Source organism: Panicum virgatum, chromosome 2N, assembly GCF_016808335.1.
Source record: "Panicum virgatum strain AP13 chromosome 2N, P.virgatum_v5, whole genome shotgun sequence".
NCBI classification, from domain to species: domain Eukaryota; kingdom Viridiplantae; phylum Streptophyta; class Magnoliopsida; order Poales; family Poaceae; genus Panicum; species Panicum virgatum.
In genome coordinates, this window is record NC_053146.1 from 66,146,327 (window position 1) to 66,161,083 (window position 14,757).

The 14,757-nt window shown below is 49.6% G+C and overlaps 2 protein-coding genes and 1 pseudogene across 2 annotated transcripts; 2 read left to right on the forward strand and 1 right to left on the reverse strand.

The window, feature by feature from the left end:
• Positions 1 to 410: 410 nt before the first annotated feature.
• On the reverse strand, positions 411 to 5,064 carry LOC120662937 (annotated as a pseudogene).
• Positions 5,065 to 7,439: 2,375 nt separating this feature from the next.
• LOC120662938 (SKP1-like protein 1A) lies at positions 7,440 to 8,864 on the forward strand. Its single transcript, XM_039941983.1, has 2 exons — positions 7,440 to 7,677; positions 7,800 to 8,864. The coding sequence occupies exons 1-2, from the start codon at positions 7,440 to 7,442 to the stop codon at positions 8,426 to 8,428; spliced, it is 867 nt and encodes a 288-aa protein (XP_039797917.1). The 3' UTR covers positions 8,429 to 8,864.
• Positions 8,865 to 10,297: 1,433 nt separating this feature from the next.
• LOC120662939 (SKP1-like protein 1) lies at positions 10,298 to 14,286 on the forward strand. Its single transcript, XM_039941984.1, has 2 exons — positions 10,298 to 10,480; positions 13,768 to 14,286. The coding sequence occupies exons 1-2, from the start codon at positions 10,298 to 10,300 to the stop codon at positions 14,239 to 14,241; spliced, it is 657 nt and encodes a 218-aa protein (XP_039797918.1). The 3' UTR covers positions 14,242 to 14,286.
• Positions 14,287 to 14,757: the final 471 nt, after the last annotated feature.

Here is a 14,757-nt window from a genome sequence, read left to right on the forward strand (position 1 = left end):
ACGCGAGCCCGGAACGCCCCGCACAGAGGCCCATCAACAGCTTCACCGTTCGGCCCACGAACTCGCCGACGGATGTGCCGCGCGGCCCGGCAGCAAAGCGGAGACCACCCGTAAAATACCCCGCGGCCCAGCGAACCAGCAGCGACCGTGCCCAGTGTGGGAGCACGGACGGCCCAGTGCGGGAGCAGCCGCGGCGGCGTGGCCTGCCGCGTGTGCTCTGCTCGTGCGTGCGGCCGTGCCGCTCGTGATCTCGCGAGCGCTGCTGCCCGTAGCCAACCGGTGCACGCTGCTCCAGCACGGTCCCGGCGCGTGTCTAGTGTCGACCATGGACGGGCTTCTGGCTGGCGGTAACATGAGCGTGCGCGCCTGCCGTCGCGGCGATCAAGACTGGCCAAGCACCGGCCGTGGAGTCTGCGTAAATTTGTTTGCAGTTGGGCACGGCTAATTTCCCTCAAAAAAAGAAAAAGTTGGGCCCGGCTGACAAACCAGCACGCACGGACCACACAGCCCATCTCAGACGCAGTTCCACCATCCACGTTCATGTACAACACGCGACACACCACAGCACTGATGAGTACAGACTCATGCCCTCATCGATAGGAGTCCAAGTAGTCGTAGCGATGCCTCCTGCTGAACTCGATGAGGCTGCCGTACGTGCGGTCCGCGACGCCGACGAACAGGGCCTCCGCGTCCGGTCTGAACGGCACGCCCGCCAACTCCCCGAAGATGTCGATCTCCTGCTCCCTCGAGTAGCAGGCGCGCACGTCGTACACGTGGACGAAGTCCGCGGCCTCTGCCGCCGCCAGGAAGCGGCCGTCCGACGAGAACCTGAGGCCCCGGACGGCGCCGATCCTCCCCTTGAGCACCGCCAGGGACCGCGAGAGGTTGCGGACGTCCCACAGCCGGCAGGTGGTGTCCTGGTTCCCGGTGGCGAGGACGTGCCCGTCGGGGTGCCACGCCGACGAGAACGAGTAGTCCAGGTGCCCCTTGAGGCTCGCGATTTCCTGCAAACGCCACACGATCGTCCGATGTTACCAAGGCATTTTGTGGGAGGTTCAAAGTCTCGGACTGAATGTATCACTATGTGAGCATCTCCCTATATTGAGAGACTGCAAACTACTATATTGAGAGAGTTGATAAAAAAAATAGTGCTCCAAAAGTCTTCCTAAATCTTTTCCTTTTCCCAATAGTTATTGGGATAACCCAATAATTCACCCCAACTCTCCCTAAATAAAAGAGAGTTGTGACTCTCCCAATAAGATAGTTGGATTGGGATGAGATTATTGGGAGACTGCAAAAGCAACTCCCCCAATAATCCTATAGTTGTTACTGGGACATCTCCTCATACTAATTATTGGGAAACAATTATTGGGAGACTGCTGGAGATGCTCTTACCTGCCAGAGTCAGAACTATCGCCAAGAACAGCGACAAGCTTGCCATCAGGACTCACTGCTGTGTCCTGTTGTGGATACAAAACTACATGTGTTACAGTGGAACAAGACTGAATTACAGACTACCCGAGGAAGACATGAATATTGACTCACATTGACGGACCATGGAAATGTGAAGTGGCTAAGTAGCCTGAATCTCTCGGTATCAAAAACTCTGACAACAGTCGTTGTTGCCAGCAATCACTCGTGTAGATCCACTGCATTAAGATAGTTATTTCTGAACACTTGCAAATTCAAAATCTTAACACCGACTAGTACGCGACTTACTTGGGTGACTCGTACAAATCTACAGTATTTGTGATGTTATCATCATCTTCAGTAACACTTGTACAGAAAGCCACTCCTGGTTGATCAACGTACTGTCCAAATACAAATGCATGAGCTAGCATAGAAACAATGACTGAAAGCTGTGCACACCTTGGACTCGCCGTACCTTGCAAACCAGTTCCCCCCGGAAACCACCAGCTACCATAAGATTATCTCTTACGGCCATTGAGCAGATCTGCATTCTGAACAACGGCCGAGCTCCCTCGACCTTCTGTGAAGTAGGGAATTGGGTTGGAAATTGAATATATGAAGAATACCAAAAACAAAAGTATAAGCTCATGCAAAAGAGAGCAAACCTGCTTTGGAAATACATTGTCTATCACATTGAGCACTTCCTCCCCTCTTTGAAGAAGAGAGGACCAGTGCATCACTGAATAATTCTGTGCCATGTAGACATCATGCTTGGATGTGGCCCAAACAAAGGTCCCTCAGCTGCAGATTTCCATAATATGGTTAGCACCTTTGGAGTAGAAAAGAACTAAGAACAGTATCTCATAAGTGGTGTTCTATACAACAGAAAACACACAGATGGCTGTATTTTTCTAGCAACAAAATGCTGACAATTAGTTGTTCACATTAGTCGATAGGCTGTACTATTCTCTAGTAAAAAAGCAAGCCACCTATTATCAAACTAGGGGTGTAACAAGATTAGTAAAAATAGTCGCCCAACAAATGCACTGCAAAAGAGAATCAAAATGCATAACAGCATGACAAACAGATAAAATGAACAGCATGATTAGGTGTTCTCCATGGCAAAAAATCGGCCAGAAATCAGATTAATTCAGTCAATTATCTGCATTTCCACCTGTCTGAGATAGGTGTATTTCCTTTGGTGGAAGCTCAAAATTCACATAAGCGAAAGAGCCACCACGCCACCCCCCATGAACCTATCTAAACCTTCTGTAAATCCTTATAAATTAAAAAAAAACGCCTGTAAACTATTCTCATTTGGTAGGCTCTGCTCAAGACTTTCAGTTATATGTTTGATGCTGATCTGACAGTGGCTAGTTACATTAGAAAGAAATATGCTGGAGTTATTATAGTACAATCACCAACAACATTTGAAGCAGCCTCCATTTCTTGTAAGACATTCATAGGGTACAAAGAAAATGCAAAACAAAAGTTTCTGCCATTTGTTTGGTTTACCATTTATGGAAATGTATTTATGAAAGGGCATGTTGTTTATAATCATTTATAAGAAATTGAACATACAACGTGATGAAAGAGAACTGGTAACAACAACCCAACCATGTTGTTAACAGCAAAAACAACTGACACATATGCACTGTTATTTCACTCAGCTAGCATTACAACAGAACATTCAGCAGAGGCTATGCACTGTTATTTCAAAAATTGGCACCATATTGGACGTCCTGCATAAAATTTTGTTAGCCCCTATCTAAGGTCCAACCTGCCAAAAAAAAATGCGAGCATGAACTATCCAGCAGAGGCTCGCTTTTCATAAACAACCTACCATACCATATTCCACAGATGTCGTGATAACAAAGCCGGCCGCCGAGGATGCTTGTCCACCTGCTTATGGGCCCTGGTGAAAGGATAGTGTTGTGCTGTCCTATATCACAGCAGTGTTAATTGTAGATACATACTACATCTTCAGCTAGCATATCTAACTAAACTCATCACACAACCTGCAGTCAGCGTTATGGTATTATGGTTAAACTCTACAATGAAGAGAAAAGCGTAAGTAGGGACCAGAAACTTCACCTACTGACACGGAAAGTGGTCAAACCTTCAAAAATATCATAACATCTACAAAACAGAACAAGGGCATAAATGCAAGTAACTAATATTTGTAGAATGAACATTTCAACATTCTGATTATGTTTTTTTCTATGCCTGTGTTTATTCTTCTTACTCGCATAGACTGGCTGACTGACCGACAAAATCCCCTTCTGTTGAAGGACCATTGATATGCAAAAATGCAATGCATTATGCCATTATGAAAAAAAATAGGCAAGGGTAAAAAAATCTTGCAACCAGCAAGACTTGAAGGGGGGAAACACTCTTGTCACCAAAGTTTGATGCACGCCTTTTCCTCAAAATTGCTAAGCATGGTGTTGATTTTCATGAGTAACAATCATAAACTCCAAAAAATTCTAAGTCGATCCAACAGCCTGCTGGGACACTCGGCATTACCATGATTTCTTTTACAAATGTTGGGAAGTGGAAACCAATTTAATTGTAAAAGATATATACCTGAAAATGAACTACTGTTGACCTGGCAAGTCTTGTGTTGAAGCAGAAATCATAGAATGTGCCACTTTTATCCACATGTTTGCACTCCTACGAAAGAAGCGATAAATGTTACACAAGTTACTTCTGTGTGACAAAGAGTGCATACATCCCTAACAGGAAAACTAAATCAATAAAAAGTTTCTGAGTTTCTGGAATCTTTTAGTGTTCTATTTCAAACTAGAAATTTTTGGAAACTGCATGACATGAACAGTTGAATGTTTGAGATAAGCTAATATGATACAAGAACTAATTAAGTCATAAAAGGTAGCAGTTTTATGACTGTATCCCACTGAACATACTACTCTAACAGATTGAACTTAAAAAAAAAGGCGTACCCAGTGCCGTAGGCTTCCCGCACTGTGCAGGATCTTAGGAAGGGTTGTTTTTAAGCCCCAAGCCTTACCCACACAAATGTGCAGAGGCTGGGGCTCGAACCCGGGACTTTCCGGTTACAGACGGTAGGCTCTACCGCTGCACCAGGCCCGCCCTTCTAACAGATTGAACTCAAAGTATAAAAAAACTATTGAGAAACTACTATAAAATGCAGGTGAAATAGATTGCATAATGATACTTCATAAAGTATACCATCAGTAGTTCAGCAATGGTCAGCTTAATTTATGATGCCGCTTCATGAAAGCTCAAGGACTATTGGAAGAGATAATTGACTTGTTGTAGAGCAAGACAACCATACAGAACACTTAATCTCACCGAGTCCAACAACTCGTGCGACCTGGAGAGGCTCTCATAGTTCCTGTACCCATTCAGCCTCTCACCACGGTAGTCATCTCTACTGTAATGCAGCCTCTCCCACGGTATCCCTTGCATATCTTTCCCATTTCTATACTCTGCGGCAGAAGTGGTGTCGTACTTGTTCTTATTCTACAGCAAGCATAAAAACAAGGACAACATTAAAAAAAATCAAGGAACCAGCACACCACGATTTTTCGCATGATGCAGCATCAGCTTTTGCCAACCAAGAAAACAAAACAAAAGCTGAAGCTCATTAACACCTGAAGTGGCAATTTGGTGATTTTTTTATTTTTAACCTATTTTTCAATTTTATTTTAAAAATAACCCACCCAGACATATATTTGTAGATCTAACCCTTTTGGTCGCGCCGGTCTGCGTGGCGTGACAAAAACACGATGTCGCGCCACATGCATTGCCGTGACAAGATGTGCCACGTTGGCACGCTTCAGAGCGCTCGGAAGGGGTCTGCCACCTCATATTCCACATGTCAACCTTGTCACGCCACTCCCACCGGCGTGACAGTACAGGCGTGGCAAGGTCTGATTTTAGAAAAATCATATCTTTTTCATACGAACTCGGATGGAGATGATTTTTATACGAAAATTATAGCTCTCAACAAGATCTACAACTTTGTAGTTTTGAATTTTTTCATTTGAAGTCATTAAGATGGTTAAATAATTGATTTAAACTTTTGACAGCATATTAAGCACTTTACCTCTATCGGATCATCTCTAACTTGACATGTTTATCATGGTTCTACAAATTAAGTTTTATATAATATTTGATATATGAAATAATATAGACTAAATAATAATAGTTCGATAAGAGATACAATGAGAAATCAAACTATATCATCCTTGTGTATGAAATATAATGCAACACCCGAGTTCGTATGAAAAAGATATAATTTAAAATAAAATTGAAATATAGGTTAAAAATAAAAAAATATTCCAATTTGGTGGGTTCTCCAGGTGTTGATCTTTTCATGTCAGCCGCCGTTCGGCGCGGGCCCGCGTAGGTCGTGACTAGTGTGCGGCCTGCGCGACGCGAGCCATGTCCGGTGACGCCTTCCTGAAGCACACCGTATGCTTGCTTGGATGGGAGCCATCCGGCCTCGGTGAAACTGACGTTCATCACAAGCCGGCGAATCACCCGGCCGTTCGTCGTGGATCTTTCATGCGCGTATCCATGGACGGCGAGACGCAAGGTACGGGGAGATCCGGTGCTCGTGCTTGAGCTCGTTAATCAGGTGCCATGCCCCCAGGACCCTGAACTGTAACCAGTTGGACAGGAGAGGAGGATGGACGAGCTCTGAATTTTTCCGGTGTGCAGCCTTGTGATCGGTTGGTGGGTGGGGTGGGTGGTGGGGCCGTGGGGGCCTGCATCGAGACCCTTCGATATGACAGTGGGGACAGTGACTTGGATGACGATGACCCGTGATTGGCCCAGCACTAGCTACTGGTGGTCTGTGAACGAAGCTGCTGGTGGTTTGTGAACGAGGCTGCCGTCTTACCAATCGCTGCTCGGGGACCATTTGCAAGTACACGAGCATCGTCTGGTTGCTGTTGATTTATCTCTAGACGAGTTTCAGCATACTAGTAGTAGGCACTAAGCTGATACACGTAGTACTCATTACAAAAAGAGATGCATGTAAAGGAAGAAATTTTAAAGAAGAAGAACCCAGTGTGCTCTAAGTAGTACCGATCTCGAACTATACAAGTTTTATACGTAACTGCATATCGATCGGTGAAATTGATCAACTTATAATTTTCAGGAATTTCGGAAACTGCACGGGGGAGTATGCATGCGCCCAGCCTGGCAGCGAGGCAAGCCACGGGCGGACGCGTGGCCCGGGAAATCTGCTCGCGCTCCACCTCGCCCCGCCGTGCCGTTCCGGCCGGCCAGTTGGAACGGCGTCTGTTCACGCCGTGAGCTTGGCCAGGTTAGTTCCCCCGCCAAGCTCTTTTCCTATTTTATCATTTCCGGAAAACTTGAAAGAGGGACGTGGCGGGCGCCGGTGCGCCGAGCGGCTGCCTGGCCAGGAGATGTCTTCGGATTAGCCCCATTAAGAGATTGCTTGATCGCTACCATTTGGCCTTTACCGGATATTTTTGTTTATCTGACTGAAGGTGCACGTCGTGTCTGCTTATGATTTGGTGCGTTTTGATGGCAAACATCCAAGCCCCTTAACTGTTGATGGAATGGACACCACAACTAAAAGAAAACTATATAATATATGTATCTTTTCAGGAGACAAAATATGTATCTTTTCAGGAGACAAAATGCAACGTGCGAAAATGACTTTGCTGTCGGGGAGCGTAATAATCCTTTATTTGCAAGGCAGAAAAGGTAATCAATCATCTCCACAAGTTGTAACTATGGTCCGCATGAGTTGCTCCATCTCAAAATCTAAGCGAAGGTCAACTGGGGTGGAGCACACAGAAAAGTCCAACTGGGCTCAAAAATAAGGAGCATTCTTATTCGGCCCAGCAGTGGGAACGAGAAACGAACTCATTCGGTCCACCTGTAGGACCCAATAAACGAACGGACTTGGGCAAAGCCCACACCACACCGGTGACAATTCCGACGGCGTCCATTCCGTCTTCACCCACTCCCCAGCAAAAGCGGTTTCGTCGTCCAAGGCAGCGAGCGCAATGGCGGCGGAGAAGGGGGAGAAGGCGGCGGAGGAGGGAGAGATGGGAGTGAAGGCCGCGGAGGAGGAGAAGGGAGCGGCAGCAAAGGGGAAGGGAGAGAAGGGTGCGACTACCGCGGATGCGGAGAAGGGAGCGACGGCGGAGAAGGGCGAGAAGGGTGCGCCATCCACGGATGAGGAGAAGGGAGCTACGGCGGAGAGGAAGGGAAAGAAGAGAGAAACGGCCGCGGATGAGAAGGGTGCGACGGTGGGGTGGGAGTGGAATGGAGCGGGGGGCGCGGACGGGGAGAAGGGGCCGAAGCCGAGGAGGGAGCGGCGGCGGTGGCGAAGCACGAGAAGGGATCGAGGGGCGGCCGTGGATAAGGAGCAGGGGGCGACGGCTGCGGCGTCGGAGGCGTCCGGCGAAGAGGCAGTCTTTTCCTTCAGCGCCGCCCCGCCGCCGCCGCCGCCGCCGCCGGGAAGGGGAAGACGATCACCCTGGTGAGCTCGGAGGGGAAGCCGTTCAAGGTGTCGGAGGAGGCGGCGCGGCTGTCGACGGTCCTCGCCGACATGATCGACAACGGCTGCGCCGGCGGCAACATCCCGCTACCCAACGTCACCGCCAGGGCCCTCGTCACGGTGATCAAGTACTGCGACAAGCACGCCGCCGCCGCCGCCGCCAAGCCCGACTCCGACCACTGCGCCGCGGAGGGCAGCAGCACCACCACCAGCGTTACCGCGGCATCCGAGAAGACGCTGGCTGAGTGGGACAGCAAGCTCGTCGACAAGCTCACCCTGGACGCCCTCTACGACCTCCTCCTCGCCTCCAACTTCCTCGACATCAAGGGGCTCCTCGGTGCCGCCAGCCAGAAGGTCGCCGACATCATCAAGAGCAAGACACCGGCGCAGGTCCGCACGATCTTCGGCATCACCAACGACTTCACCCCGGAGGAGGAGGAGGAGGAGGTCCGCAAGGAGAACCCCTGGGCTTTCGAGGACGAGGAGCCTTGATTCGAAGCCATTGCTGCGTCAACATCTCACTGGATGTGCCGACGAACCGATCTAGCAGTTCAGTTCTACTGCGGTAGTGCCTCCTTTCTGAATTCTGACTGATGTTCTAGTGCTTGCTTTGTACTCGCATTGTGCTGGATCGATAGGTTCAGATGGACTCTGCAGAGCCTGTTCGTTTCCTCCTGTCGAAGAACAGAATCGAATGTGTGGTGGTGGAAGTGTGACTTGCCTGCCATTTCTGATCAATCACCTAAATTGCTTTATCTCTGTTGCATATGTTCTAGTACTATCTTGATTGGAGGTGTCTAATGTTTATGAGAGCACTCTTGATCTGCTTGCATGAGCTGAAATACGACCCTGAAATGCTTGTCACATATGTTTCAGTACATGCAAAATGGTGGTAGCATGGAAATGTAGCGAGTTTTATCCTAATTAATTCGACTTGTGTGTTGCTTTAGCTCATTCAGTTCAGTCAAACAATGTGGAGGTTGCTGTACTTCTCTTTCTCGGGTATTCTGGAACTGATTTTGGTACAACCCAGTCCCTGCTTGTACATGTTCTGCATGCTTCGGTGGTTCTTGGTGCATGACTTGGCAACAAGTCAATAATTGTGGAAGTATATGTTCCATTGTGCCTGTTTAGTTGTTTTCAGCGAAGTTTTGAGATGCAATGTGGGGCAGCAAGCTATAGGATTTCAATACAAAATGGACTGAAAAAGTAACAGCTTACTCTGCATCCTCTCTAGTATGTTTGATTCAGACAGTACTGTTTCTTTTCTTTCTTTTTCGTTCGGCCTCATGATCTCGAACAGCTGCGGTGAGTAAATCATCATCCGCAAAACAACATTTTCAACTTGATGGCCCACAGGAACAGCAGCAGTGAATATATCTTATGAAGAGATAAGGGAAAACGTGCCAAAATGATTTTGTTTTCAACTTTAGTAGTATACCTGACAAAAGAAAAAAAAGAAAAGGAATCCTGCGACAACAAAAGTGGAGCTCGTTTCCGTTTGGGCCGCGCCATCAGTAAGAAACGAAGAAACGAACCAATTAGTCCGGCCCAGAGCCCAAGACCGCACGACCCTTCTTGCGGTCGAAGAAATGGAATGGCTGGGTGCCAGCAGCGGGCGCAACTAGCCCTCGCTTCAGGAACCATCACCTGAAGCCAGCAGCCCGGACTCCTCCTTTCTTATCTTCTTCTTCTACCTTCATCCCCCTCCACCGCCGCCCAGCCCCGCCTCCACCCCACCGGCGCGGGCGGGCTAGGGTCCCGCCGGAGCTCCACGCCGGCGGCCGGCGCGGAGCTCCGGCGGGACCCTAGCCCGCCCGCGCCGGCCGCCCTCCCTCCCCCGCCGCCGCCGCCTCCTGCCACCGCCGCCTCCGTCCACCGCCGCCGTTGCCATTGATTCTCCCGCCCCGGCACCGGCCCAACCGCCATCTCCCACCGCCCGGTCGGCGGCGCCCTCGCCACCGGCCTCGCCGCCCCCGCGTCCGCCTCTTCCGCCGGGCCGGCCTGCCGCCGCCGGCCCTCCCTCCGTGGCCGGTGGTGAGCAGCCGTCCCCCGGCAACCCGAACCCCTAACCCGGAACCCTAACCTCGCCGGAGTTCGCCGGAATCTCGCCGGAGTTGGAGGAGGAGGTGATGGGCCGTACGTGGGCCGCTTCAGGCGATGGGTGGGACTTTTGTTGCGCGCGCGATATATAGCTATTCCGGCAGGCTGCCACAGCCTGCCAGCCACGCCTCCCTGCACCACCGTGGGGATCGCGTATAAAGCAGAGCAACGCCGCCACCCCAACCCGATCATTCCAGCCGCGCCCAGATCAATCACTAGACGCCGAGTGAGTGTTTCGTCCTTGAGCGTGCGAGAGCGATGGCGGTGGGGAAGAGAGAGACGGGGGCGGCGGAGGTGGCGAAGGGAGAGTTAGCGATGGCGGCGGGGAAGGGAGAGAAGGGATCCACGGTGGTGGAGAAGGGAGAGAAGTGTCCAACGGTGGCGGAGAAGGGGAAGGGAGTGGCGGAGGAGGCGGGGAAGGAGGTGGCCGACGGGGATATTGTGACGAAACCGCTAAATTAAAACTCTCAATTAAGCGTAATGGCCGTCATTTGAACACATCGGGCGTATTAGCTTAATTGTTTAATTTGACAGTCATTTCTCAGCCCACGTCCCGATCGAAACAACACCGATAGTCTCATGCGAAGGTAAGCGCAAATGGTACAAGCACGACAAATGCTTAAAAAATACAACAATATACACATGACTCTACCATAAGTTTTACAAACCAAGTCTGAATACATACAAAATTTATAAACTTTATGAAGCCGAAACTAAGGTTCGCATAGAGGATGAAGGCCTACATCTACCACAAGTGTACACCGAGAAGTCCCCTAACTAAGTGTCTAGCTCCACAACCTCCCATCCCTCTGCGTCCCGGCGGATAAACTTAACGCAGCAGGGATAGAAGTCTACGTCGGTGTGTCCTGAAATAATGTTTCAACAAAAGCCCTGAGCAACTAATACTCCGCAAGACTTATCCAACTATGGGTATATATAACCCACATATCTAGACATGCAAAGCTTTATGGCTGGTATTTTATTTTGCAAAAAAGACGCGTCTAAAAGTGGATCCTTATTTTCGACATTTTAGCTCCAGATTCTATATAAATTAGCTAGGATCTAATATTTGCCTAAACCAACTAAAGCAAACATGGTAGAATATCAATCACAATTCGAAGCAGACATCAACATATATAATATATTCCCTGTTCTATCATATTACTACGATGTGACGCAGTTGATCAAGGTGCCCATGTCCGAGAGCGACTGCCGGCGAATCGATTCAATTTAACCTTGCAAGGTGGACCTAACCAACACGGCACGCGAAGGCCCCGTCGGACCACACGCACCAACCATTCCCCTCCCCGCCTCGAACTACAGGACCGCCCCACCATCATATGGTCAGCCGAGCTCAACGAGAGACCACCAAAAATAAAACATGCATCACATTTCTCCGCTACTACTCGACCACCCCAGGAGGTGAGTTGAAGTCTAGTACTTTCGAAGCAAAGCAGTACTAGGCTTACCGGTTTCGACTATCTTCTACTCCCGGCATGCGGTTAGTACAAATTCAAACATGATCAGCAGGGCCGACAACGGTATGGTCCTTAACCGACACAGACAGAGCTACACTTTTCTCCGCCCGGTCTCAAATTCTATCTTTCTTTCCTTCCAAGATTAGTAACTCATATATGGAAACATAAAATAACCTATATCTCACGAGTAACTGAAAATTACTCGACTTCTACCGGACTCTATCTAGTATAGCACGTCTATCGTCGGACATATACTAGTATAGGACTCATGGTACCTAAGGGTTATGCATCTACAGTTCCATTCAACTCCTATGACTTTAATGCATATATATATATATATATATATATATATATATATATAAGGTTGCATAATTTGAAATAAATGTTATGCACCGGGGCTTGCCTTTGGGCTGTTGCTCAGAGCTAGGGTCAGACGGGCCTTGGGCCGGGTTCTCACGCCTCTCCTCCTGGGCTTGCTCCGGCTGCTCCTGCGGTGCCGCAATCACCTCATACATTGTGTCCTCAACTGCGGATGCTACACGAATGCATATGAAATGATTGAGTGCAACTCAAACTATACAATCACTATACTTTAAAAGAAATGTCTTGCGGACTGTCCGCGGCCAAATGGCAGACCGTCCGCAATACAATTCCGCAGGCCCACCAGAACCAACTACGTCTCTGGACAAACTTCAAAACTATAGGGCGAACTGTCTGCTCAAAAATAGCAGACCGTCCGTGGTTCACTCTGCCAAACCACCAGAGACGATAACGTCTCTGGACAAAATTCTAGACTCTACGGCGGACTGTCCGCTCCCCAATAGCGGATCGTTCGCAGTTCAACCCTGCGGAACCTACCAGAGACAACATCATCTCTGGACAAATTTCGAACTCTACGGCGGACTGTCCGCTCTCCAATAGCGGACTGTCCGCAGTTCAATTCTGCGAAACCATCAGAGATAACCACGTCTCTGGACAACTTCTAATCTGACCTGCGGACTGTCCGGCCCTCCTAGGCGGACCGCCACCAGTGAGACCAGCACGGCAGCGCGGCGCGCCGTTCCCACCGACGGTGGCCCGACCGATGGCGAGGCTAGTACTACACCATCTACTAGACGAGGCGCACACGGGCATGGGTGACGCACGCGAAGAAATCAAGCCTAACCTAGTCGGTGACGTGCGGCCCGTGGCGGTCAAAAACGACTTTGTTGAGAACGTGCGTGGTAACAACTGAACGTAGAGGAACGAGAGGAGAACGAGCATTAGCGGCTTACTTACAGTCGATTCGAGCTCTTAGACGGAAGAAATGGTGACCGGGCGATGGAGTTCTACGGTAAGGTCAAATTTGGGCGAAACTCCAACCGGCGGCCGGGGAATCCAGGATTTCCGGCGAGGTGGGGGTCGTGGCTATGGTTTGAGAGGTTGAGGAGGAAGCTAGGATGTTGGTTAAGCTTTGGGTGCGGTGGATTCGAAATCTATGGAGGGGAACTCGTGGATTTGGCCGGCGAACGGAAGGAGCTCAAGCTCCGTCCATGGCGTCGGGAGGGTGGGGAAGAGCGAACCGAGAGAAAGAGAGAGAGAGAGAATGGGCGCGGGGTGGGTGGAATGGATGTGCTCGCATCCAATTCGGCGTACGGGGTGGCTAGGGAAGGCTCGATGGCCAGTACGTGGCGGCGACCGATGATCCTCGGTCACGGACCAGGTGAAACAGGGCCGTCGCGGACCGTCCGCCGCCCCAAGCGGATAAAGATGGCAACGGGTCGGGTTCGGATCGGGTGGAGTCTCTGTGCACCCAAAACCGAAACCCAAAATCGAAACCCGAACCCGAAACCGATTCGGGTGGAAATCCATCACCAAAACCAAACCCGCGGATACCCGAAACCCGCGGATAAATATACATATATTCACATGTATGAACAAGTGGCAACAAATAATAAATATTTTCATGAGTCAACTTTCAATAAATTTAATAGTCTAAGTAAACAAGTTATCATTAATATATTATAAATATGAGTTTTAATTCCAAATGATTTATTTTGGATATCCATTGGATATCCACTTATGGAAACCAAAACCCGAAACCGAACCCGAAACCAAACCCAAACCCGAACCTGAAAACCGTAGACGAAAAACCAACACCAAACCCGAAACCCGAAAAACCGAAATCCGCGGATACCCGCACCGAACCCGATCCGTTGCCATAGGAAGACTGTCCGTGAGGCAGGGTGTTACAGATATGATCACCTGAAGAGGTCGGATGGGAAGGCGTTTGAGGTTTCGAAGGAGGCGGCGGCACGGCTGTCGAAGGTCCTCGCCAAGATGATCGCCGACGGCTGCAGCGACGGCGGCATCAAGCTCGAGAAGATCGGCTCCGAGACCCTCGAGAAGGTGGTGGACTACTGCAACAAGCACGCCAACCCCGTCCCCAGCGCTGCGTCCAGCAGCAGCAGCAGCTTCCTCTCCGCGCCATCCAAGGAGCTGGAGGATTGGGACCGCAAGCTCGTCGACTGCCTCAGCCAGGACGCCCTCTTCAACCTCACCGAGGCCTCCGACTCCCTCATCATGGACGGGCTCCTCGACCTCACCTGCCGCAAGATCGCCGACCTGATGAAGGGCAAGACCATCGATGAGATGCACAAGATGTTCAACATCAAGAATGACTTCACAAAGGAGCAGGAGCAGGAGATTCGCCGGGAGCACGCCTGGGCCTTCGGCGACGCCTAGGAGCATTCGGGTCTCCACTTCACGCTGCACTAACATCTCGCTGGATCTGCCGGCCTAGCGGTTCCTTTCTACTGCATCGATCCTTTCTTAGGTGCGTACATCGTGCGGTGGTTGTTCGACTTGCTTCTTAGTAGTAGGTTCATTGTTGTCGGATAGGTTCTGGTCCAGTATATTCGGTAGTAGCAAAGTCGAAGAAAAACATAATCGAATGTGTGGTGGAAGTTTTGAACTGCTTGCATGAAGTGATGAATGAATATCAACATCCTGAATTGCCCGTCATTTCTGATCAATTCCTTGCAACTGCTTTATTGTGTTTAATGTGTTCTGATCAATCATGTTGTAGCTAGCAAGCACTCTTGATCTACTTGCATGAAGTGCTTCCCTCTCCCAAAATGCATGTCATGTCTTGTTCAGTTGATCAGTCCCGTGAGATTGGCGGCAGCAATGGCTGCAAGCCTGCAATGTAGCATGATTGCTCGATATCTGCAGTTTTGCTTGTATGATGTTTATCCTAAA

Bases quoted from the DNA above. Each gene is read 5' to 3' on its own strand.
- LOC120662938 (XM_039941983.1), top strand. From the start codon at position 7,440: ATGGCGGCGGAGAAGGGGGAGAAGGCGGCGGAGGAGGGAGAGATGGGA. The intron at 7,678-7,799 runs GTGCGACGGTGG...GCGGCCGTGGAT, and splicing joins AACGGCCGCGGATGAGAAGG to AAGGAGCAGGGGGCGACGGC.
- LOC120662939 (XM_039941984.1), top strand. From the start codon at position 10,298: ATGGCGGTGGGGAAGAGAGAGACGGGGGCGGCGGAGGTGGCGAAGGGA. The intron at 10,481-13,767 runs GTGACGAAACCG...GATCACCTGAAG, and splicing joins AGGTGGCCGACGGGGATATT to AGGTCGGATGGGAAGGCGTT.